This window comes from Suillus paluster (genome assembly GCF_016628075.1).
Source record: "Suillus paluster strain FC165 chromosome Unknown EDB91scaffold_4, whole genome shotgun sequence".
Classification (NCBI taxonomy): domain Eukaryota; kingdom Fungi; phylum Basidiomycota; class Agaricomycetes; order Boletales; family Suillaceae; genus Suillus; species Suillus paluster.
In genome coordinates, this window is record NW_024537564.1 from 1,196,894 (window position 1) to 1,217,393 (window position 20,500).

General features: G+C 48.8%; 7 protein-coding genes across 7 annotated transcripts; 2 read left to right on the forward strand and 5 right to left on the reverse strand.

Moving 5' to 3' along the window:
* Positions 1–234: 234 nt before the first annotated feature.
* On the reverse strand, positions 235–2,861 carry EDB91DRAFT_1195701 (uncharacterized protein). The gene is made up of 12 exons (XM_041320584.1): positions 2,158–2,861; positions 1,897–2,108; positions 1,840–1,847; positions 1,755–1,785; positions 1,603–1,707; positions 1,497–1,553; positions 1,287–1,445; positions 1,168–1,229; positions 1,100–1,113; positions 995–1,043; positions 914–948; positions 235–865 (listed from the first exon to the last, which is right to left on the reverse strand). Exons 1-12 carry the CDS (start codon positions 2,787–2,789, stop codon positions 502–504), a joined length of 1,728 nt encoding a protein of 575 aa, XP_041182777.1. The 5' UTR covers positions 2,790–2,861; the 3' UTR covers positions 235–501.
* A 37-nt stretch (positions 2,862–2,898) lies between these two features.
* EDB91DRAFT_1343699 (golgi-body localization protein domain-containing protein) lies at positions 2,899–12,503 on the reverse strand. Its single transcript, XM_041325790.1, has 18 exons — positions 11,414–12,503; positions 10,973–11,361; positions 7,826–10,915; positions 7,705–7,771; positions 7,507–7,654; positions 7,194–7,455; positions 6,703–7,146; positions 6,344–6,653; positions 6,200–6,288; positions 5,935–6,147; positions 5,818–5,882; positions 5,364–5,759; positions 5,046–5,310; positions 4,364–4,996; positions 3,778–4,313; positions 3,626–3,725; positions 3,151–3,573; positions 2,899–3,101 (listed from the first exon to the last, which is right to left on the reverse strand). Exons 1-18 carry the CDS (start codon positions 12,312–12,314, stop codon positions 3,039–3,041), a joined length of 8,394 nt encoding a protein of 2,797 aa, XP_041182778.1. The 5' UTR covers positions 12,315–12,503; the 3' UTR covers positions 2,899–3,038.
* Positions 12,493–13,749, reverse strand: EDB91DRAFT_1103885 (ribosomal protein L6e-domain-containing protein). Its single transcript, XM_041317363.1, has 3 exons — positions 13,664–13,749; positions 13,039–13,503; positions 12,493–12,980 (listed from the first exon to the last, which is right to left on the reverse strand). Exons 2-3 carry the CDS (start codon positions 13,501–13,503, stop codon positions 12,729–12,731), a joined length of 717 nt encoding a protein of 238 aa, XP_041182779.1. The 5' UTR covers positions 13,664–13,749; the 3' UTR covers positions 12,493–12,728.
* EDB91DRAFT_530832 (pyrimidine 5-nucleotidase) lies at positions 13,607–15,077 on the forward strand. The gene is made up of 7 exons (XM_041327604.1): positions 13,607–13,749; positions 13,805–13,890; positions 13,937–14,026; positions 14,084–14,194; positions 14,245–14,387; positions 14,440–14,556; positions 14,608–15,077. The coding sequence occupies exons 1-7, from the start codon at positions 13,709–13,711 to the stop codon at positions 14,860–14,862; spliced, it is 843 nt and encodes a 280-aa protein (XP_041182780.1). The 5' UTR covers positions 13,607–13,708; the 3' UTR covers positions 14,863–15,077.
* Positions 14,925–16,676, reverse strand: EDB91DRAFT_530889 (uncharacterized protein). Its single transcript, XM_041327605.1, has 7 exons — positions 16,437–16,676; positions 15,867–16,381; positions 15,626–15,815; positions 15,484–15,572; positions 15,274–15,435; positions 15,115–15,220; positions 14,925–15,061 (listed from the first exon to the last, which is right to left on the reverse strand). Exons 1-7 carry the CDS (start codon positions 16,495–16,497, stop codon positions 14,988–14,990), a joined length of 1,197 nt encoding a protein of 398 aa, XP_041182781.1. The 5' UTR covers positions 16,498–16,676; the 3' UTR covers positions 14,925–14,987.
* EDB91DRAFT_1103904 (uncharacterized protein) lies at positions 16,604–17,355 on the reverse strand. Its single transcript, XM_041317364.1, has one exon. It carries the CDS (start codon positions 17,172–17,174, stop codon positions 16,857–16,859), a length of 318 nt encoding a protein of 105 aa, XP_041182782.1. The 5' UTR covers positions 17,175–17,355; the 3' UTR covers positions 16,604–16,856.
* Positions 17,356–17,780: 425 nt separating this feature from the next.
* On the forward strand, positions 17,781–19,381 carry EDB91DRAFT_1103905 (4-hydroxybenzoate polyprenyl transferase). Its single transcript, XM_041317365.1, has 6 exons — positions 17,781–18,071; positions 18,128–18,280; positions 18,341–18,458; positions 18,511–18,596; positions 18,647–18,780; positions 18,834–19,381. Exons 1-6 carry the CDS (start codon positions 17,900–17,902, stop codon positions 19,143–19,145), a joined length of 975 nt encoding a protein of 324 aa, XP_041182783.1. The 5' UTR covers positions 17,781–17,899; the 3' UTR covers positions 19,146–19,381.
* The last annotated feature ends 1,119 nt before the right edge of the window (positions 19,382–20,500 follow it).

A 20,500-nucleotide genomic window follows, 5' to 3' on the forward strand; every position in this document is an offset into this window, starting at 1 on the left:
AGAATCGAAAACTGGGATGGAAAAGGAGAGTCGCAAATCAATAGTCGTTTAACGAGTAACTGCATTATTGAATAAAATCTAAGAGATCAGAGACTGCACAGATGGAGTAACTGTTGTCCGCCTTGCATATCATGGTCTATTATGGCCCCCCTTTTCATCATGTATGCAAGTGACAGAGTACTGATCTTGTTGGGAGCGAACATTGATGGGATTGGCCCGCTGGAAAGAAAAGTTTCCTATTTTCGTTGGTAATTTGGGTCTGAGTCGAATGTACATTACGCAGTGATTGTAAGAAGCGAAACGAAACTTCGAAATCCTTGATTGAAATCACTGAGAATTTTGTCCGCTGGCGCTCTTCATAATTACAATTCAGTGTCGGCCGAGTCGGGGATTGGCGCGAGCGCCACTATGATATCATAGCATCCAATATCCAACGTGTCTATGATATGTTTAAAATGCGCGCGAATACGAAAGTGGTATAATAATAGAGATCTCAACCGTCTATTTCATCATGGGTATAGTCATTCCTTCTACAATGGCAGGCGACACCGCTGAAGAAGCGATGATTGCATTGCTATCGTCTGGATCATGATGCTCCGAAGACACGTCCAAGTCGTTCGTACCAGTGACGCTGGTCTGCCTGAGGGGGGTATCAGGAGAATTCGCCGAAATATTTTCAGTTGACACGTGCAAAGGACTATGCTTCTGGTTCTTTTCTATCGCAAGTGCCGTTCGCAGGGTGCGTTCGATCTTCTCTGTACGTCTGGTGAGTTGGCCACCTCGCCAAATCAACACTGCCGCAATTATCCCGCACAAAAATGATGCGGGGACGAGCGTGCCTGTGGTCCACGCCGGTCGTTCAAAGCTTGTAGAGAATTAGCTTGATTTTTTTTTTGGCTCGAACAGAGCTTACCGGTTCATAGACCACATGCAACTCGACAGCATAACCTGAATACCAGTAAATGGGGGTAGCTTCTTTTTCCACAATATTTACCTGAAAAACAGAATTTCCGTCGACAAAGAGACATATCCAGAGTGCTGTGCTGCAGTACGCATTGCTAATGTGAGCAGAGATACAAACCGAGTCGGAAGGACGCACTCGATTGGAAATGCCTTTACAATGGAGTCAACAGCGCATTCTCTTGTAGTAGATATGAAAGGACTTACTCGGTGGGCCACAGTACCGTGTGGGCGGTACCATGTCTGACTCTCGCGAAACTTGACCTGTTCTGCGTCAAAGAAGTGAGCGACACCTATCATAAGCTACCACAAATTTAGGTACATACGATGATGCAAATCTTGTTGCTCCCGTTCAGTGAGAACATGAACAAAAGTAGGGTCATATGCGGGATCGGGTAAATCATCGACGTCGTATAGCTGAGGGAGACCAGCTCTAGCTCGTAGCTTCGTTGTTTTCCGCTTATAGTGCCAAATTTTACAGATTCCTATTTGGAAAGTCGATTATTGTGATGAAACCAAAGATCACAGAGACCCACTATAGGTGTCCAGAGCACGAGCAGGGATCAGGCCAATACCGGTGACGGTGAATAAACCTGGGTGGAAACGTTTATGGAAGTTCAGCGGAAATAGAGAACGACAGACCACATTCAATCTGAGAGGATACTTCAACCCAAAAACCCTGAGTGTTTGCATTGTGCAGATTAATCCATTTCAGCAAAAATAAAACCAGCGCAGCTCCCCAGAATACTATGAACGGTCAGCACCCAAGAGTAGAACATGTTAGGTCTCTGTACCAACAAGAAACCCATAAATGCCCGTTATGATCTGCAATCAGCTGGTGAGCCACAAACCAATCGTACTGCTATATCGCGGACTTACACCCATCGCTGCGAAGAGTGAGCAATCATCGAAATGCAAATGACGAGTTACACTGACGAGTTTTCAAGAACGACCAAACGCCCTGCAGCGTACGTTCGACCTTGGCTCGACGGGTCAGGACGTCTTTGACATGTCTGTCTAATGCGTCGTCCATGCCATCAAATTCAAATTCAGCATGCCCAGCGGATTCCAGGTCCTGGCCTGGTTGTCGTCCGCTCGGATAAAACAACGCGATGACTGGTTTTCGAGAATAGAAGTCCGATCGAGGACTAATACGGTCATCAGACTTGATCTATTTGAACATGGGATATCACTCGCATCAAGATAGAATTAGCGGCATTGGCCAGGCTGGATACAGTAGCAACCTGAGGATCTGGAGACATAAGAGTGGTGCAACCTGAGACTAAAAGAAACTCGATGATACCTATGACATCCAAATGGTCCACTATATCATCGTGGTGATGGACATCGCTTCCGTCGAGCTGCTGGCTTTGCAGAAGGCCGAGTGCGCTTCCTACAATGCCGGGTGTCCCGACGTCTGATTGACTGTGGACCAAAATGTCGGTCCGAGAGCCCTGCAACCTCAAAGTCCTCTCCCTAATAGTCCCATGGCCGTCTGCAGCAGGAGGACCGTAGCATGACAGTGGCAGAGGTGATACAGATGGCCTATGAAAGGCTAGGACGTGCTCAGCAACCTTACTTGTAGACCTGGACCTGTCACGGCGAATGGGAGGGCGGGAGAAGGACGCCCCACTTGTCGTACGGCTCCTTGTTCGCTGCTCGTTCCCTGGAGCAGCATTTATTTGCGCTTCGTGTAGTCTGGAAATACTGCCCAGACTAGGTTGTCCGCGTACCGTGACGGATTGCGATGACTCCTCAACATCATTCTCAATTGTGTCGCCGAGTATATCATAACTAGATGGGGTCTTCCTGATCCTGACGGAAGGCATGGAGAGTGTAGCTCAAAGTGTTGAACTTATAGGGATCCCAGGTCTGCTATCATAGTGGGGCGGGAGGGAGCCGGCTTACTACTTATCTCGTGACTTACGCGTGGCACCGTTGACTAAACCGTGCCTGATATGTATATTGCAAGGAAGATGCCGATAACAAACGTTTGGTAGAATATCGAATACTACCTAAGTATGCCGAAGCAAATTAATGGTGCAGAGTTAAAAGTGAGATATCCTCGCGAGCATCCACTAAGGACCATCCTTGGGCACTGGAGAGTCGGGATCACAATGATCCACAGACTGACGTCCCGACTACATAGAGAAGTCAATTATTTGTAACAGGTCAAGTGGAGTCGCTTACGTTGGGGGTATTGTCTAGACTCCTTCTGCCGCGATTGAAAACACTGAGCAGCCGAGCCCGGCTTGACGGTCGATTAATATCTGGCACAGTAGGGGAAAGAGTCAATTCATCCATGACGGTCGGCTCGTCCGTGAGGGACATTCCAATAAATCTACTGGGATTGGTACCGCTTGAGGATGATCTCCTCGGTCTAGTTGGTGGGGCTGCTGAGTTGGTGTCTGTTCGCTTCGGTTTCAGCTTCAGTATCTTCCGAGGGGGTCGAGGATCTAGCTGCGAGACGTTTTTGGAAGCGGTTAGCTTCGTCTTTGAGAATAACTCTCGGGCCACAGGGAAGACCGGAACCAATGGTTGATGCAAAGCTATCTTGACCCAGCCTTTCCACGTGAGATCCGATGGGATAAACTGTTCAACTAATTCTTCAAACTATAGCATCAAACTTAGCCAACAATATTGAGTGTAGGATAATGAAACGTACACTCCAGGTCTGGTTTCTGATCTCCAACGCGTGTGTTCGAATGCGCGCATCACGACATTCAAAAGATGAAGCCTTCATGATGCTTAGCAGCAACTCCAAACTGAGAGATCGTCATGAGTATCCTCGGACGCAATCACTTCTAGCGAACCAACCTGGAAATCTTTACAAGCACGAAGTTTTTTTGTGAGGAGCGCGTTTTCATCTCGTCGAAATCGGTCTTATGGTCTAACGATCCCTGGCGCATTGTCGTGTGCCTATGCCGATGACCCTCATCCAGCGCGTCAGGGCTTGATGTTAACGAACGCTGATTAGATTGTGTAGTAGGAGATGGTGTGATCATAGAATCCGCCGCCGCACCCCGCAGATCTGTGAACGACCTTGACGAGCCCAACTTCCGTAAAGGAGGAGCAAGGCTGGTGGAATCCAGTGATGGGCGTGGTTTATGCAGGGGCTTTGAAGAATCCAATGACGCTCGGGGTTTGGGATGGTGCGTATCGCATGCAGATGTAGTGTCGCTGCTCCTGTTCCTATTTCTCCGCGCCGGCCAGACATATTCCATGATTCGCTGACCGAGGCTAGCGTCTAACTGAAGCCTGATTGGATGGAAATCGAGCTGGAATTTCTCATAGATACTAATCCCCCCTACAGGGGCAAGCACTGCCCAATCAGCATCAAGAAAGACTCCTCTCTGAAATGTGGTATGTCAAAAAGCGAAGCCAGTGAGGCTAGAGGACGCACCTTGGACATGGGGTGATTAGATGGCTCCTCAAATTTGGACACAATCTCAGGCCAAGAGGCATGAGGAGAGCCGTCAAACGCCTGAAGGTCTCCTACCACGAGATTGGTCAACGTCGAACTATCTTGTTTGCTGAGCCAAGAGAAATCGATTTCACGGACTGCGAGCTTTGCAAGAAGTTCTCGCTGTTCGTCCAGCATTTGCCACGAAATGTCCGAAGAAGAAGCTAGAAGCAGAAGCGCCGACTTCTGGTCCGAGCGCTCATCGGCTCGATCTTGGGCTAACTTGATAGCGTCAAATATCAAATTAAGTTCCTCAGTTAGAAGGAAGATGTGGGCCTTGAGCTTAAGGATTTCCAGCCTGGTCTCCGAGCTGATCGATCGTGCATGATTTTCAGCATCCCTACGTGTCTCAAGGGCGTTTCGGAGACGACTTTGTAGATCCGAAACAACACTTGCCGCAGATTTGAAGTCTGTAAAGTCGTAGGCAAACAGCAAAGCCTCAAGCCTCTCCAACCGAGTTTTGTGAGCGGCATCAGAGAAGAGTATGAGGTTTGTGATAATGTTAGATATGGATTGGAAGTGACGGTCGCTGGCAGAAACAGTGAACCGAGGGACACGGACCCGGACCAGATCCTGCCAATGGGTCAATAATAAGCAGAAAAATTACACACGCCAGTCTCACTGTCTCGTTCTGTAAATGAGCATATTTGCCTCGACGGTGCTCATTGTCCGGCACAGACCGAGTGACCGATGTTACATTGTTACGTAGACGAAGGCGATTGAACCGATCGTAATGGCACGTAGCATTTGTCTGGGGAACTATTCGGTCGAAAGTATCACTCTCACAACGGTAGTCGATGAGGACCTCCAGTGGCACACATCCGTCGCCACAGGATGCCAAGTCTACGGGACAGAACGTCTGAAGACCATCCAAGGACATGTAATTCCTGTCATGTCTTGTGAGGCTTACGATACAATCAGCCCAAAGTTCGAACATTACCTGGTCATGATAGTACCACTAATAGGATCCTCCAGGTTGGACTTGTCCATGATTGTGAACGATTGCAGTCTAGCCTGGGCAGCAGCCAAAACGGAAACGGAATCAGGACTTCCTTCACTCCGCAAAACGATCTGGGGCTTCAAAAGAAGGCAGAAATGGCGCTTTTGCAATGCCACCCCTTCGTCCCAGCCGGCGAGAGGATTAACAGCGCCATCTTCGTCCGCAACCTCATCCGCGACCTCAATAGATGCATCATTGCGATCCCGATTCAAGATTCTTTTTAGAACAGTTGTAGCAGTCTGAGCTGTATTCGCAGGGCCTTTGGGATTGGTTAGGGGCCCAGTTGACAAGACAGCTTCGGCAGCTTCGGCCTGGTCCCTGATGAACTTAACAGCACTAAACGCCGCAAAACGATCAAGGGGCAGTTAAAAGTGTATAGGAATGATTCACGAACCGCGTGGCCATATGATACTCAAATCCCTGTCGCGCTTTTGAACAGTTGTAGTACTGCAGCATGATCTATAGACAGTAATGAGTAACAAGTCGGAGGAGTAGACCAAGAGCGCCAGACATCACGGATAGAATTGTTCATGAAAACCTTGGGAGCATGAACTTGGTAAACATTCTCAAACTCTGCCCATTCATCAGCTGCTACAGTCTCAGAAGGCATGTAATAATTTTCAATGTTGCTACTTCGAGGACCAGTGTGAGGAATTTCGGTCATTCGTAAATGATTGACGTAGTCCTGTAACAAGGCCATCATTCTGTGCAGGGAAGTTGAGGTCTGGTGTTTCAGTGAGCACATTTAAGTTTCACAGGCGAATGTTTGGATGTACCCCTTCACTGGCACCAGGGAGTTGCGCGGCAAGGTCCTGGAGTTGCGCAATTCGATGGCTGGCGAGGTCAACTTCAACCTGTGGAACAGCTACACTCGGGTTATCAGGTTCAGAGGCTAGAGGGAAGCACTTCAAATAGCTTACACGCCTCGCTTCCAAGAAGACACGTATGCGTATCCTCTATACCAAATTTGCTGTCCTCGATAGGTCCAGAAGTGACGTTTTTCTTAAAATAAGTCAATCTGGAACAAAGTAACACTGGAAGGAGTTGTATATCTGGTTCATGTTTGGAAGACCAATCCGTTTCCACAAAGTCGTCGGTATCAATCCAGTCGGAGGGAGCACTTGTTGACGGCGGCCTTGTAGGATTATTGAGGTCCTGCTCGCCTTCGAACGGCAGAGAAACGGCTTGTTTCAGGGGCTCAGAAAAGGTAGCCCAGCATGGCACGCAGGTCTACGTCTTTCATGACAACCTCCGCCGCGTAGAAGGGCTTATGTCGCACAACCTTGATGCTGTCCTGGCTGTCGCCTGGAGCGATGGATTCTTGGTCTCTTTGGTGCATATCTGCTTGGAAGTGGCCGACGTTAGCCTTGGTACCCACAAAGGAGGTGGTTCCAGAAACCCAAGAGTCTCTCGTGTCGTCAATGTAGACGTGAGATATGAATAAGCGTGGCACCACCAATCGGTACTTCATGGTCGCAAGTTGACGAGCAAATTTGGGGGACAATGCTTTGGAGGGATAATACGTGCCCTGTCTGACTGGCAAGGACAAATTGCTGTCGAAGAGTGCCCACCAGGACCAGAAATGAGCAAATGCGTGTGGTGTCAAATGGAAACTACTCGGGCTAGATGAATCAGCGCAGGTATGCGAGTGCAGAGAAGATGTCAAAGATACGGAGAGGTGGATGAAGTCGGATCGGAAGCCCCTATAGGAGTCGTGAAGTCTCTGGATAAAAATCAGCGGGGGAAAGACAATCACACGAGTAAAACAACCTGTCGATCTAGGTCCGTCTTCATAGTCACGAGTTGCACATCGTAATGAGGCCGGAAGGTGAAAAAGCGGCAATGGCGGTCAAAGGAGGATCCGACGCAAGATGTACAATCTTCGCTGTTGCAGGACCGTTCTAGGATGACACCAACTCCGAAACGTACCCCAGAGCTAAGTTTTGCACACGTCTTAAGGCAATCAGGCGCGGTGTCATGTGCTTCGTTGGCGTTCGACTTGGTTTGAGCGATATCCCACTCGCAATGGAACCTAATCTTCGTTATCAGTGTCTTTCCTTGGTGTGAATCGAGACGACATTACTTTGGAATAATAATAGACATTGTATCACTAGATACCTGAATGAGTTCATTGACGTCATTTGGAAATCCAATAAGCAATTTTGGATTTCCTTTCCAGCAGAGCGCAAAGCCAGCACCTTCATCATGAAGGGTGTATGGATCACGTGTACCTAGCACAGAATGATAAACACATGACAAATGACGACACCCATAATCGTACCTTTCATGTAGAGCCTGACCTCATTGGTGAACGACACTTTGACAGTCCAGTGGAAAACGAGTCTCAACTAAACACATAATCAGACCCTATAGATAGCAGTGAGAAGAAATATGGGACGCACCTTATCCCAGAATCCAACGGTCGGAGACGGATCATGCGTTTCTGATGTTAAGCTCTCCAAAACCCGAACAAGATCTTGGGTAGTTGCACTATAGCTCGCGCCCCAGCCAAAGCCTGTTACCCCATCAGTCATAACTTGGACAGTGGGATTAGCGTACGTCTTGACGGGCATGATGGTTTTGGGAACTTCGATAACAAGAGGGCTGCTGGGAACAAAGCCTCCCTGAGCCTCGCTGATGAGACAAGGTATCCACTCGACAGATTGTGACGCTCCCATGTCCTCGGCGACGACCAAGTCGGAAATGAACCTCAGAACAGGAAGTTTTTTGTCTTCAGAATGGAACGGGATATGAAGGAGTGGCAATGGATAGTCTCGAAGCGTGACTCGAAGAGATGTCAAGGAGATATCAAGATGCATTGGAAGAAGGAGCGTGTAAGAAGTGTCCTTGGGGACACCCTGACCCTGGACATGCAAGAAGTCAGGTAGTTGCTCCAATGGGAATGATGGCTGGGAGAGCTGGAGCTGAAATCCGTAGATGACTGCGCGGAATAGGGGTGGCGTACGGTGGCTACCAGACACGTTCACGAGATTAGGAACATCAGTTGGGCGCTTTAACGGACTTGGTCCTCGGAAATCTCGGTGGAAATTATCTTCTTTGACTGCTCTTTTTTGCCTTCGCTGTCGATGTCGCAGAAGCCAATCAAGAGAATGGACCATGTGTAGCCTTTCCCGGGCCTCGCCGACAGAAATAGAATGACCCGCATCAAACTGGTAGTCTGAGCCGAATGCAGCGTTATGTGACGGCGAAGCATCAGCTCCTTCTGCAGCTAATATCGCAGCGACTTTGGCGTCAAACGCATCTTCCCGCTGAAGGCGTTCTTTGGCAGCGTCAAGGCCAGTTCTCCAAAGCAACCCGAGTTGAGATTCGAAAGGGTCATCTGCTGCCTCTAAGCATATGGCACGGATGGACACCGAGATATTTGGCACAACCTTCGGACCTTCGGCCTCTGGAGGAGGGAAAGGAAAGAATGTACCTGTGGCGACCGTACGATGTATGTGGCGCGAAGCTTTGATCGCCAGGGCAATGGCAAGGAGCAAGTCCGCGAGTACGTATCCTGAAGGGACTCCGAAACGAATGCTGTCCCCTTCAACCCGGATAGCGTCGTTAGGATTACCTCCGTAACTAACTGTGCACCTATGCAAGCGCCCAAGCTCCTCCCATCTACCTTCCTCTGCCTCCCTCCAGCGATGCGGCTTTGCAGGCATGGGAACCCAGAACACGAGTGAGTTAACGCAATACTCCACATTCCCAGGGCTAATGGTCGCCTCCAGGTAGTTGATCCGCGTGACAGGCTGCTGCCCTGGCAAATTCCATTGGATCTGCAGAGCCTTTATCATCCCCCGGAAGCTCAAGCCCAGGACACGCGAGCCACCGGAGGCTTGTGCAGGTCGTAACTTAGGCATTATGTTCTGTAATACTCGAAGTGCAAGGAGGGAGGCGACAACATGCCCCAAGTCAAAGGAAACTCGGGCTTGGTCAATGGTGGCAGATATGGTATTGGCACTGCACTGAAAATTCCACGAACTTTGCGACCTGGTCCCCCGGGAAGTGATGTCGACCTCCGTTCTGTGTAAGAACACGATATGCTTGCCCACGAATGCAGGATCATCTTTCTCAAAGATATACGGGTCGTCCATCGAATATGTATCAGCAGCAGCTGAACGAAGAGATGTGTTCCACAGGACTATCTTCCCATGAGCAGTACTTTCAGTGGACGCCGCAGAAACCCTTGCGGAAGCCAATGCTTCTGCGAGATGATCCGCAGGAAGATAGAGTTTGTGTCTATTCTGTGCACGTGCCCTCGAATGTTCCACAGAATAAACTTGCTCTGGATGGATGGAACAATACCGCGCTGTTATACCAGTGCTAAACGCAACGCCACATGTGACATCGCTTTCGGCGTTGGGATTGATATCTTGACCTGTAACGAAAACGACCAGCCGAGCGACAGATACAGACGCAGCGTAACCCAGAGGCAGCATGAGAGGTTTATCGGATGGCGCGGGTGTGCTCTCCTTCGTCAGGAGCAAGGGGACAACGGCACCTACAGCAGCCACAGACTGCGGATGCCACAATTCCAATATGATCCCTTCCGTGTAGCAATGTAGATCAAGGAAAAGAGACTCGGTGCGCAGCAAATTGAATGCGGATCGTTCATCATCAATGAATTCCCCTAGAGCAGTTAACGTTCCCTTGCCTTCGACCGCTTCGAGGGATAGCAAGCTGTCAACCCCTTCCAAGTTCGGATTTTGGGTAGAGAACCGTTTCGACGCTCTTCGCGAAAGAGAGACTGTGTTCAGGTTCAGGAAGACAGGCTCCATATGAAAATTCCACTGCAGTATCATGTACAGCCCAGTTGGATCAGAGTACGGATGAACGGAATTGCATGTGATGGAAGATTTCGTGCGGAACGTCGATGTGCAATGGGCATTGAAACCTTTGGACTCCAAGGTTAGGGAAAATGGCGTCTGAGAGCCCATTACATCAGCACAGATCAGCCGTGCAGAAAGACGGCCGACTTCAATATCGGCGATAATTCGAGGGATAGGGGATAATGTGTCAGGGAGTGAGGGAGAGGCGCGCGGAGGCGAGATTGGTCGGCAGCTTAATAGTCGATGCACCACGTCCAAGCGGTCTGTAACGGCAAGTTCAGCGAGGCTGAGATCCATCAGCAACAGAGGCCGATTTGGATCACCCGGTGAAATTCGCTGCAAAGATGATGGCCATTCTGATGCCGTGAATGACGCATTTAGGGCACCGACAAGAAGTACCTGGAGGCTACTAGTGAAGACATCGCTGAGTCTACTGAGGGTAGTTTCCTGAATTTTGAGTCGTAAAAAGTAAACGGACGACGTGGGCGAACGGTGAGATCCGAGCCAAGCGCGATGGGATGAGTTGTGATCAGGGTCGCTTGGACCGCAAACGCAAGACACATCCTGCACAGAAGCCCTGTAAATGTCCCTCCCGAACGCTTTGGTTACGTTGATTGAACGTATGTCCACTTGTATCTTGGATAGCAAAGACAATTGCTAGGTGACATAGTGTGATGAAATTTTATCGCTTGTCAAAGATCGATATCCGCTCACCATGCGAGACCTTCTCTTGCGAGAACGAGCGGACGGCAATGAAAAGTGGGGACGATGATAGGACTCAAGTGGAGTGTTAGAATCTTGAACTGCGATGCGGTCAGAGACACGTACTGCAGAGCTACTTTCACTCAAGAGCATAGGCCTTTGGGGTGAAAGTGGCGACACGAGCAAGGGTGAGACAAGAGCTTGTGCATTCTTGGTTTTCTGATTATCAATGATAGCAAGGATGGATTGCCAACGGTCGATCGAGACATGGACATTTGGGATGCGCAAAGTAACCTCGACACTCTCTGCTTCTATCGTCCCGTCTCGTGGACTGAATCGAGCAGCCCCACTGAGAGTTACTGTCTCAGGTAGATATAAAATTGATTCGCCGCCAAGGTGACCTGGAAATGAAAGTATCGATATCATTCATTGATTACGAAGCTAAACACTCACTATGAAGAGGGGTGTCACCGATGACTTTATTGACCGTCAGATCGAACGCTAAAGAGGCCTTGGTCTGGCCCAGTGTCTTATCCCACGCACGTCTCCACGTACGCTTGAAACCCATCCCCAGCCGAGACTTCCATGCACCCATGGCTAATGCTGCAGCAGACGGTCTGTGGTCCCCATGGCCATTGATGTTATGAGAATGGAGAACTGGGACCTGAAGATGACTGAAAGCAAAATGCGCGTGTAAAGTGGCTCCTTCGATGACGAGTTGGGCATCTGGGATAGCAGTGTATGTGATGACAGCCGATTCAAGTTCAAGACGAAGAGCTTGAGTGAGAGTAGGGATGCGGTGAATGACCTGGTTCAATATAGACGTGACAGAAACCCGGATCATAGGGCGGATTATAGGGTCAAATAGCCAATATACTGTTGACATGAGGGACCATAAGTGCAGAGCTAGTGGGGAGGGCGACAAGTCCACCAGAGTGAGTCTACGCCTATGCCTAGTCTGAGCGGGCTGCTCGTGCGATAGCTGCTCAATCTCGACTTTGAGACCTTGAATCTTGAGTAGCAATCCCCTGGGTTTGCCCTCACCAGAGGAACTGTAGGAATACCCAATACGTTCGACATGCCACGTACGACCTCCTCGACGAAAGTATAAACCACGAATCGAGCGAAGACTGATGCTTCGCACACGTAGATGATTTGAAAAACGTGTGACGACGTAAGGCGCGATATGTGCTCTCGCTATGAACAGGAACAAGATTACTGCAACGAGGCAGAACACAAGCGTGAACCATGACCGCAGGGTGGTTGGGCCAAAAATATAGAACCAGACTGCGAGACCAATTGTCCCAAAAGCGGCATTACGCCGATGCCGCAGAACTGTCTGAATCGTCGACATGCTGGGACGAGCCAGCAGGGGCCAGGAATGAGAAATTACTGGAAGGAATGTCGGAAAGGAGAGGGTGAGTCGGCGAATATGTACTAGCAGCAATAGCAGAGCTGGTTCAACTTGTTGTCAGCGCGTAAACCTCGAGTTGTTGTACGTCCTGGTCATCCAGCGTCACGCCTTTACAGAAGTCAAAGCGGCGTGGCTTAGGTGAAATTGCGCACAGCCACAATTGCCAGAAGAATGCAATACCGTCACTCTGGAATTACGAGGGCGCTGATAGTACAGATTCATGAAGGCCTACTTGCATAAAGAAAGCGATGAAAAGTATAATGAAAACGTTGCAGTATGGCATATCATATATCTGATGTCGTCTCAGGACAACCCCACCCAACTCCATGATCCTCGAAACAGCGTCCTCCACCCTTAGAAGACCATCTGATGAGGGAACTGGCCCTTCGACAGGCCGAAGGTGGCCTTGAGGTATTTTGCAAGGTTCTCCTGCTTCTGCACAGCAGCAATGACAGCCTTGTCGATCTCCTTCTGATCGGCGGACTTGGCTGCTGGGAATGGCTCCTTTGCCTTGGGCTTGCCCTCCTCGAAGAACTCTGCCTCTGCCGAGGTTGCACCCTTAGTTGAAGGCTTTGCAAAGTAAGCATCGTTGATCTTGGCATCGACCTGATACATGTACAAAGTTTAACAATGATTCAGACATGCTCTGACGCCATCCACGCACCTTAGAGTCACCAAGATCAACCTTAGTGGATGTTGCAATAACGTATGCCTGGTTCACTCGTCTAAGGGGCACGCCGTTGACCTTGTAAGGTCCAGTTACCAACAACAACCCACTCTCAAGTTGCTTCAAGAACACCACTCTCTTCCCTCTGAAACGACCAGCGAGTAAAATCAAAACGGTGCCAGGGACGATGGATGAGCGAAGTTTGGCGGGCTTTGGCGACTTTCGGCTCTTCTTTGGTTGACGAACATCTTCTGCAGGGTAGAATCGGGGTGCTTTGGAAGTGGGAACGAGACGCGTGCCGCCATTTTTCTCGCCGCCCACTGTCACTTCCTTGGAAGCGGGAGCTTCTGCGGGTGCGGGTTTATCGGATTTTTTGAGACCCTTGTAAAGACCACGGCGTGAAGCAGCCTGTGAGCGCGAGAAGCGCCCAACGCCGGGTGCAAGTTGTCTACTGCGGGCCATCTAGAACCAGTTCAGTCAGTTACTGCATAAGAGTCATCCACAGGGTAGGATAGCCATCCAACTCCGATCTCCACCAATACCGACAATCAATGGGACAGAGATGTCCCGAGACCTTCCAGCATCCACCCTGAGGACAGAAAATGCAAGAATCCGTGCTCACAGGTGTCAGTCTTGAGGATATTGCTGTTGAGGCTTCCGTCTATCAATGCTGCAAGTACACGGACGAAGCGTATCGGAGTTCACAGCGTGAGAATCACATTCTAAATTAGTGGTAGCTCACTATAAGCCTTGCCCTTTACAGACCAGAACGCTATCTTGATTCTATATCATTCATACCATTAATCTTCATACCCTTATCGATGATGTCTCCAGATACACCTGAAGAAGGTGGATTTTTTCCGCATTGTATCGCGCACTCTAACGCGTGCAAAAGATCCTAGATCAGTCATCTGGTTTGACATTGATAATACACTATATTCTGCGAGCACCAAGATTTCCCAAGCCATGGGTCAGCGCATCCATGGTTCGTCAGTGTTTGAACTCCTTGCAACATTATGAATAATCAAGACGGCGAGGGTAGCCTACTTTGTCTCGCTTGGGTTCGATGAGGACAAGGCCTCCGATTTGCATCATACGTACTTCACTCAGTACGGACTTGCACTTCGTGGTCTAACGCGTCATCATGACATAGGTAGGATCTACGCTTCAAGCACCAGCTGCTGAAGAGACATCCGGATCCAGATCCCATGGACTTTGATCGAAAATGTGATGGAACACTTCCTCTCGAAAATCTTATTAGACCAGACCCAAAACTACGAAAGCTCTTTCAAGATTTGGACAGAAGCAAAGTGCGTGTATGGGCTTTGACGAATGCATACAAGAACGTAAGTACCGATCCGCATACTCGTGAATATCTAACGCAGAATGTCCCTCCAGCACGCACGACGAGTGATCAAGATATTAGACCTAGAAGACCAGATTGAGGGCCTTGTGTACTGCGATTACGAGCAAACCGACTTTACTTGCAAACCGGAACCAGAATATTATCAAAATGTGAGTATCGTCATGATGGTCAACCATGGATGTCGGCTCAATCCTATACAGGCCATGAAACAAGCGAATATTTCAGATCCGTCTAAATGTTACTTCATTGACGATAGCCACCTTAACGTCGCGGGTGCTAAAGATCTTGGCTGGGGGCATTGCGTACACTTCCACGAGGTCGGTTTGGAAACTGTTGAGGGCGGAAAGCTGAAGAAACTCGCTCGAGATACCAATACTAGTGACCCCGATGGCATCACGAAGATCAGTGATTTAGAGGAGCTAAGGACCGTCTGGCCTGACATCTTTATAAAATAAACTTTCGCGCGAAACAACCTAATGTACTATGTTGTATAGATGTATGAATGTAAGTAACCAGTGTTAAACAAATACATGGATCCAGGGAAATACCATGCTCCTTAGTACAGGGTCGATATCAAAGTTCAAAATAACATAACAGTTACAACTTGTGATGCTTCATTCACCTCCAAAATTACACCGTCATAACCGTACAAGCCTGTAACAAGCAGTTAGTCTGACAGCCACGCTTGGGCAGCAATGACAACTGACGAGTTGTTGAGCTAGGCAGCGTGATGTTATCATATTCATCCGTGCGGTCGAGTAGCATGGAGGGTGGCGGGTCTCGAGGACTAAGAAAGTGGCTGATCATCTCGAACTATACTTCGAATCAGTACAGAATAAAGAGTAGTAAAACTGAGAATCAACAACCTTGTCATAAAAGTGCTTGCGGGGAGGCGAATCTGGATCACGCTCCGATGAGTCCGGATACGAACAATGAAAATGAGACGAAGTACCGTCTTCGTCGTCTTCGGGTTTGCCCTCCAACTGCCAGGGGCATCGTTTATATCGCTGAAAGAGCGGAGAGCCGGGCTATACGGATTTGAAAGAACAAAATCACGAAGCGATCATGTGTCGTACCACATTCGAATGAACGATGATCTTTCGCACAACATGAGTCTGGCCAGATATTAGAAAATCCACACCGTGGTGGAAGTAGTTATAGAAATCTAGAGCATTCACGCTGAGTGGCAATTTTCGTGAGGCGTTCGGATTCATTTACAGTCAGTGCTGCCATCGTCTTCAGAAGGCTGTAGGTTAGGTGAGTGAATGGTCATTCGTTCGTCCTCCTTGTGGTGAACTCGAGAGGGAGGTCCAAGATCAATTGTTAGGTCTTGGGCTGTAGTTTCGCCGATGCGAACGTGGAGAAGCAAGGGAGAAGAGTAGAAATTGAAATGCACGCCGTCATGTATCTGATTTATTGGAGTAAGTTTGATAACAGAGAAAGTAGAAGTAGAGATGACCTTGATAACCGCATTGGAAATGTCACCGCGCATGATTGGACACTGTAATACCTCGTCCAAAGCATCGCGCTCCTCTCCATCCACGCTTTTTTGCCCCACGAAGATGCGCTTTACTTCTTGCGTTCGTTGCTCTAGATGTGTAATGCCTCCTTTGAATCCTTCATTGACACCGTCGTCATCGAAGCTGAACCATATACCAGGGTACTTTAGCTCATCTCCTGGGTAAGTTGGACCGAAGGTCCGGCTAACATGTACTCTAACCAAAGGTTCTGCAGATGACGATACGACTGTATCTTTGTAGCGAAGCGTTACTGGGGGATGAGGCTCCCTAAGTTTCCTTACGCAGATGGTATGGAGGCGTTGGTGGTACCCAGAAAACAAGAGGTCCAGATGAGGACGAAGGTGGAGAATGACTGGCGTCGTTGCCGAGTTGTCTGGATCGAATTTGACCTCGACCTGAGGGAATAGATGTTGAAGTCCGCGTAACATGTCGATGACTGCCCAAAGGGAAGTACCTGGTACAGACAAAATGACATGAACGTCGCATTCTGAGAGCCTTCGTGAACAAACCTAGCTCGAACATCCCGATCCCAGATCCCGGTCTGATGTCGAGGTCTAACGTCGCGAACATATTAGAGGCTCACTGCAGACCGTGACTCGTTGCCTGAGCAGAGCAGAATACCTAACCTGGTCGTAACCTGGAGTCCTGAACCTCACTAGTACTACCACGTGACTACAAAGCTATGAATCTCACTGATCCATTCTCATGTGCTAATCTACAAATTCATATACAAACATGTGCATTTAAAAATAAATCTAAATGTTCTGAGCAGAAGGGTACCCTGAGCTCAGAGAACCTGAATGAGAGATTAAAGATGGCCAACGACGATGTCGAAGTCAATGAGAGTAGAGCGGTGGGACAGCATTGGGGGGGGGGGGGGGTTCTCGTCTAGTTGGTGCATGGGCTAGTGGGGATAAACAGGGTACACGTCAAGAGAAGAAACACGTAATTAACCTTGAGAAGGACAATGTAAGGACTGTACGAGCGCTGAGAGGACTCACAAGAACAGCATCTTGAAGGCGAGCATGGCAGATGAATGATGGATGTCCAGAAGATCCTCGAGCAGTGGGGAAGCGCACCATCAAACCCTGGAGGAGAACCAGAGCGGCGAAGCATAGGACGTAGTGGGGAATCGAAGTGGGAGGGTATTCCGGGCAAGTAAAAACGCCTATTCGTGGCTGCAGAAGGGGTGCGTCGAGCTGAATGTGGCTTGGGTGGCCGGGGACGAGATCGAGAGGTGAACGCATGAAAAGTGCCTGATGAACATGGGCGCAGGATGCATGACAGCCTGCCTTAGCGAATAAACGGGGACCCTGATGTGAACGGGCAATCCAGTGTTAGAGCACCGGTGGTCGGTGAACAAGGAGCAGGTGCTGTGCATTGTAGATATTAGCGGTTTTCGAGGTCTTTTGTGATATCCGCCTGCTGGGAAACGAGTAACGATACAGCCCGGGTATTTGAAATCTGTAAGCAGTCGATATTGACAACGGTAAATTTTAGAATTAAGGCTATCCCTAATGGGATACTTAGATGCTCGGCCCTAATCGCGCGGACGAACTGGCGAGCGAGTTTCATTGGCTAAGTATAACTTAGATTATTCGTATCCGAGGCTGAATTGCCAACCAACCAACACATGGTTGATTCTTTCATATCTCTTTCATATCTCCCTTCAAACCTCGTGTTCTCCCGCCCTTGTCCCTTACCCATACGCTATCCCTTTCTAGCACGGGCGGTGTCACTCCGGTCAAACTCCGGCTAACATGCCATCCTTTCCAATTTTGGAAATGCAGCTCACATTTATATTTTATATATACGTAAGTATTTTTGCATGACATCGTTCTCTTCGTTAGCCTAGCGAGCATTGCTTTTAGATCTATCATATATACAGATTCCATTATGCAACGTGCAAAATTGGTCGTGTATAAAACTCGTCGTTACATATCCACGCATCTAGACGCACCTGCATCCAAATATGTCTACTCTCTCCGTGCAGAATCTCTCCGTGCAGAACGAGCACCGTCCGAAACAGAGTTCGGCTCCGGCCACAACTTGGGTCAACCACCTCCCTTCCAGCATCCGTCCTTACTTGTATCTCATACGAGCTGACAAACCTGCTGCAATACTCTTGCTGTTCTATCCATGTGGTGATTATATATTTGTGATAAGTTTCTTTTTGCGGTTGTTGACTTGAATGATCTAGCATGGTCGGTCACCATGACCTGTTATGCACTCAGTGCGCCAATCACGACCGCGTGGACATATGTTGGATTTTTCCTTTTGGCTTCCTTTGTGTTCCGCTCCGCTGGGTGTGTAATCAACGACATGTGGGACAGACACATTGACGCTGCCGTTTGTGAGTTTTCTATCGTTCCAGTCACTAATCAGTGACTCCTTCTGATGCCTTCAATTAAAGCACGAACTCGCACCCGACCCTTGGCTGCTGGTGACATCACGAGATTACAAGCATTTATCTTCCTTATTCCTCTGTTGGCACTTGGCATCTGGCTGTTTATGCAGTTAAATGAATACAGGTCTGTCTGCCATTTTTCTTCTCTATTTGTATCGTTCCTCACCCCTCTTCAGTACGGCTCTAGGACTCTCTTCCCTGGGTTTAGTTGTGTTGTATCCTGCCATGAAGCGGGTAACCGACTGGCCACAAGCTGTACTTGGTAAATTGCTACCAACCTCCTTGATCGCGGTTGCTAATGTGACTGAATAGCATTGTGCTTTAACTGGGGAGCACTCCTGGGAGCAGCCTCTATTGCCGGAGCAGTTGACTGGAAGGTATACATCCCTCTATACGTGGGGGCTGCATGCTGGACAATCGAGTACGATACTTCTTACGCCCGTCAAGTAAATCAATCCTCTTTCATTCCGTGCTCGTTGGCTGAATCAACTAAAAATAGGACCGAGATGATGACATGAAAAACGGCAATCATTCGACCACGATTATTTTTGGAGACCGGATCAGACCAATCCTGTTAATGTTTTCCATCTTCGCCTGTTCGTTGGTGGCGTACGCTGGAATCCTCAACGGGCATGGCTTCCCGTATTTCATTGGTGTGGCCCTTGGGGCACTTCACCTTGTGCGATTCATCGCCAAGATTGACTTTGAAGATAAGAAGAGTTGCAATGATAGTCTCCACAACAACCTTTGGTTTGGTTTCTGTATTTGGGCGGGAGCTATGGCCGACTACATTTTGAAGATGCAGTCATAGATGCTATGATCAACTTTTGATTGCTCTTAGACACGTTTACACCTTCCGAGGTTATCTAGATCACAACGGCGTTCGGCTGCGCCGCTCCCTGACTCCCACACGAACCACTTTCATCATTAGACATGTAATACATTGACTTTCTGTGACCCCAAGGTGCGCGAATCGCGCTGAATGCTTTGTTGTGCCAAAGGCTGCATACTATGTGCACTTGTTATAACGCCGTGTGGCGTGTCGCCACAGCTTTTGAATTGTTTTTCTGAATCTATAACGACAAGATATCGACAGTGTAAGCGGGAGAGCTGGTGCAGATACAAACGAGACAGAGGTGGATAAAGAATGAAGTTATTTGATATACGATTGACGTGCAGATGTTACATAGCTGCCTCCAGCGAGGCTTCGGATTTTTCATGAGTGAACGACTAAGTACGAGGGCTAGTGCTCTGCCTCAGGGTACCATGCATCAACTCTGAGATGGGCCCCAATCATCATCGGGCCCATACGTAGCGCACAACCATAATCAAGAAGGAGCGGCTTGTCTTGCTTCTATTATAGTCTGGTTAGGGGAGACTAACGTAGCCAGATAGGACTTACCAAACTGACCTTCCAGATAACACACTCGCGAAGGATGCTCGATCTAACGGCATCCAATAGGGCTCCGGGTATAGTGATTGCCCAGCAGGCAGTCCGAACAGAAAGCGAGCAACGACGTACGCAATCCCGTCGGATCCATGACTCGGTTGGCGGGTGTGATAGAGCTGTGGCAAGTGTCTTCCGGCTCGGATTGCCTATGGTGCATACTCTATCACGCCACAATAAGACCATACTTATCCTCGGACCTCGTGTATGAGTACACCTGTCTGAGCTTGACGATTACAGGGACCACCGACCCTTACCTAGCCGTCATCGCCACATGTGTGCACTGGTACACAGTAAATACCCTTGACATCACTGCCGCGACTGGCTAATCACTAGTCATTAATCAGATCTTCAGAGCTCTGTGCCTCTCATGATAAATCAGCAGGTACCATTTTCTTTCTCTACGCGAAGCACCTCAGTGATCGGTTGCGTTGATCGAACCTGTTGAACACAGGAAAAATTTGACAACTTGTCAAGTCGCCGAGTCAGAATATGGCAGGTCAGTGTACTGGCTAGCACCACGCAGGGGCCTGACCTAGTCCTGCCATGAATACAGCAAGCCGCGCATCCAGACCTAGCCTGGACCCTCGACGTCACTCCACAAGTACGCAGATAGCAGTCTGGATCCCGAATTATCGCCTCATTAAAATCTATTGAAATACATATTCACGACATATTCACGACATATTCATATGCTCGGTATCGCCGCATCCTTATCG

Coding starts and splice junctions, on each gene's coding strand:
- EDB91DRAFT_1195701 (XM_041320584.1), bottom strand. CDS start 2,789: ATGCCTTCCGTCAGGATCAGGAAGACCCCATCTAGTTATGATATACTC. Junction 2,109..2,157: donor GCCGCTAATTCTATCTTGAT/GCGAGTGATATC, acceptor TGACCGTATTAG/TCCTCGATCGGACTTCTATT. Junction 949..994: donor ACGGAAATTCTGTTTTTCAG/GTAAATATTGTG, acceptor ACTGGTATTCAG/GTTATGCTGTCGAGTTGCAT.
- EDB91DRAFT_1343699 (XM_041325790.1), bottom strand. CDS start 12,314: ATGTCGACGATTCAGACAGTTCTGCGGCATCGGCGTAATGCCGCTTTT. Junction 5,760..5,817: donor GAGTATCATATGGCCACGCG/GTTCGTGAATCA, acceptor TGCGGCGTTTAG/TGCTGTTAAGTTCATCAGGG. Junction 4,314..4,363: donor CTAATCACCCCATGTCCAAG/GTGCGTCCTCTA, acceptor ACCACATTTCAG/AGAGGAGTCTTTCTTGATGC.
- EDB91DRAFT_1103885 (XM_041317363.1), bottom strand. CDS start 13,503: ATGGCCCGCAGTAGACAACTTGCACCCGGCGTTGGGCGCTTCTCGCGC. Junction 12,981..13,038: donor TTGATCTTGGTGACTCTAAG/GTGCGTGGATGG, acceptor TACATGTATCAG/GTCGATGCCAAGATCAACGA.
- EDB91DRAFT_530832 (XM_041327604.1), top strand. CDS start 13,709: ATGCTGCAAGTACACGGACGAAGCGTATCGGAGTTCACAGC. Junction 13,750..13,804: donor AGCGTATCGGAGTTCACAGC/GTGAGAATCACA, acceptor TGCCCTTTACAG/ACCAGAACGCTATCTTGATT. Junction 14,388..14,439: donor TGACGAATGCATACAAGAAC/GTAAGTACCGAT, acceptor ATGTCCCTCCAG/CACGCACGACGAGTGATCAA.
- EDB91DRAFT_530889 (XM_041327605.1), bottom strand. CDS start 16,497: ATGTTCGCGACGTTAGACCTCGACATCAGACCGGGATCTGGGATCGGG. Junction 15,816..15,866: donor TTTCCAATGCGGTTATCAAG/GTCATCTCTACT, acceptor CCAATAAATCAG/ATACATGACGGCGTGCATTT. Junction 15,436..15,483: donor TCATCGTTCATTCGAATGTG/GTACGACACATG, acceptor AAATCCGTATAG/CCCGGCTCTCCGCTCTTTCA.
- EDB91DRAFT_1103904 (XM_041317364.1), bottom strand. CDS start 17,174: ATGCGTTCACCTCTCGATCTCGTCCCCGGCCACCCAAGCCACATTCAG.
- EDB91DRAFT_1103905 (XM_041317365.1), top strand. CDS start 17,900: ATGTCTACTCTCTCCGTGCAGAATCTCTCCGTGCAGAACGAGCACCGT. Junction 18,072..18,127: donor CTTGCTGTTCTATCCATGTG/GTGATTATATAT, acceptor TGAATGATCTAG/CATGGTCGGTCACCATGACC. Junction 18,281..18,340: donor ACACATTGACGCTGCCGTTT/GTGAGTTTTCTA, acceptor CTTCAATTAAAG/CACGAACTCGCACCCGACCC.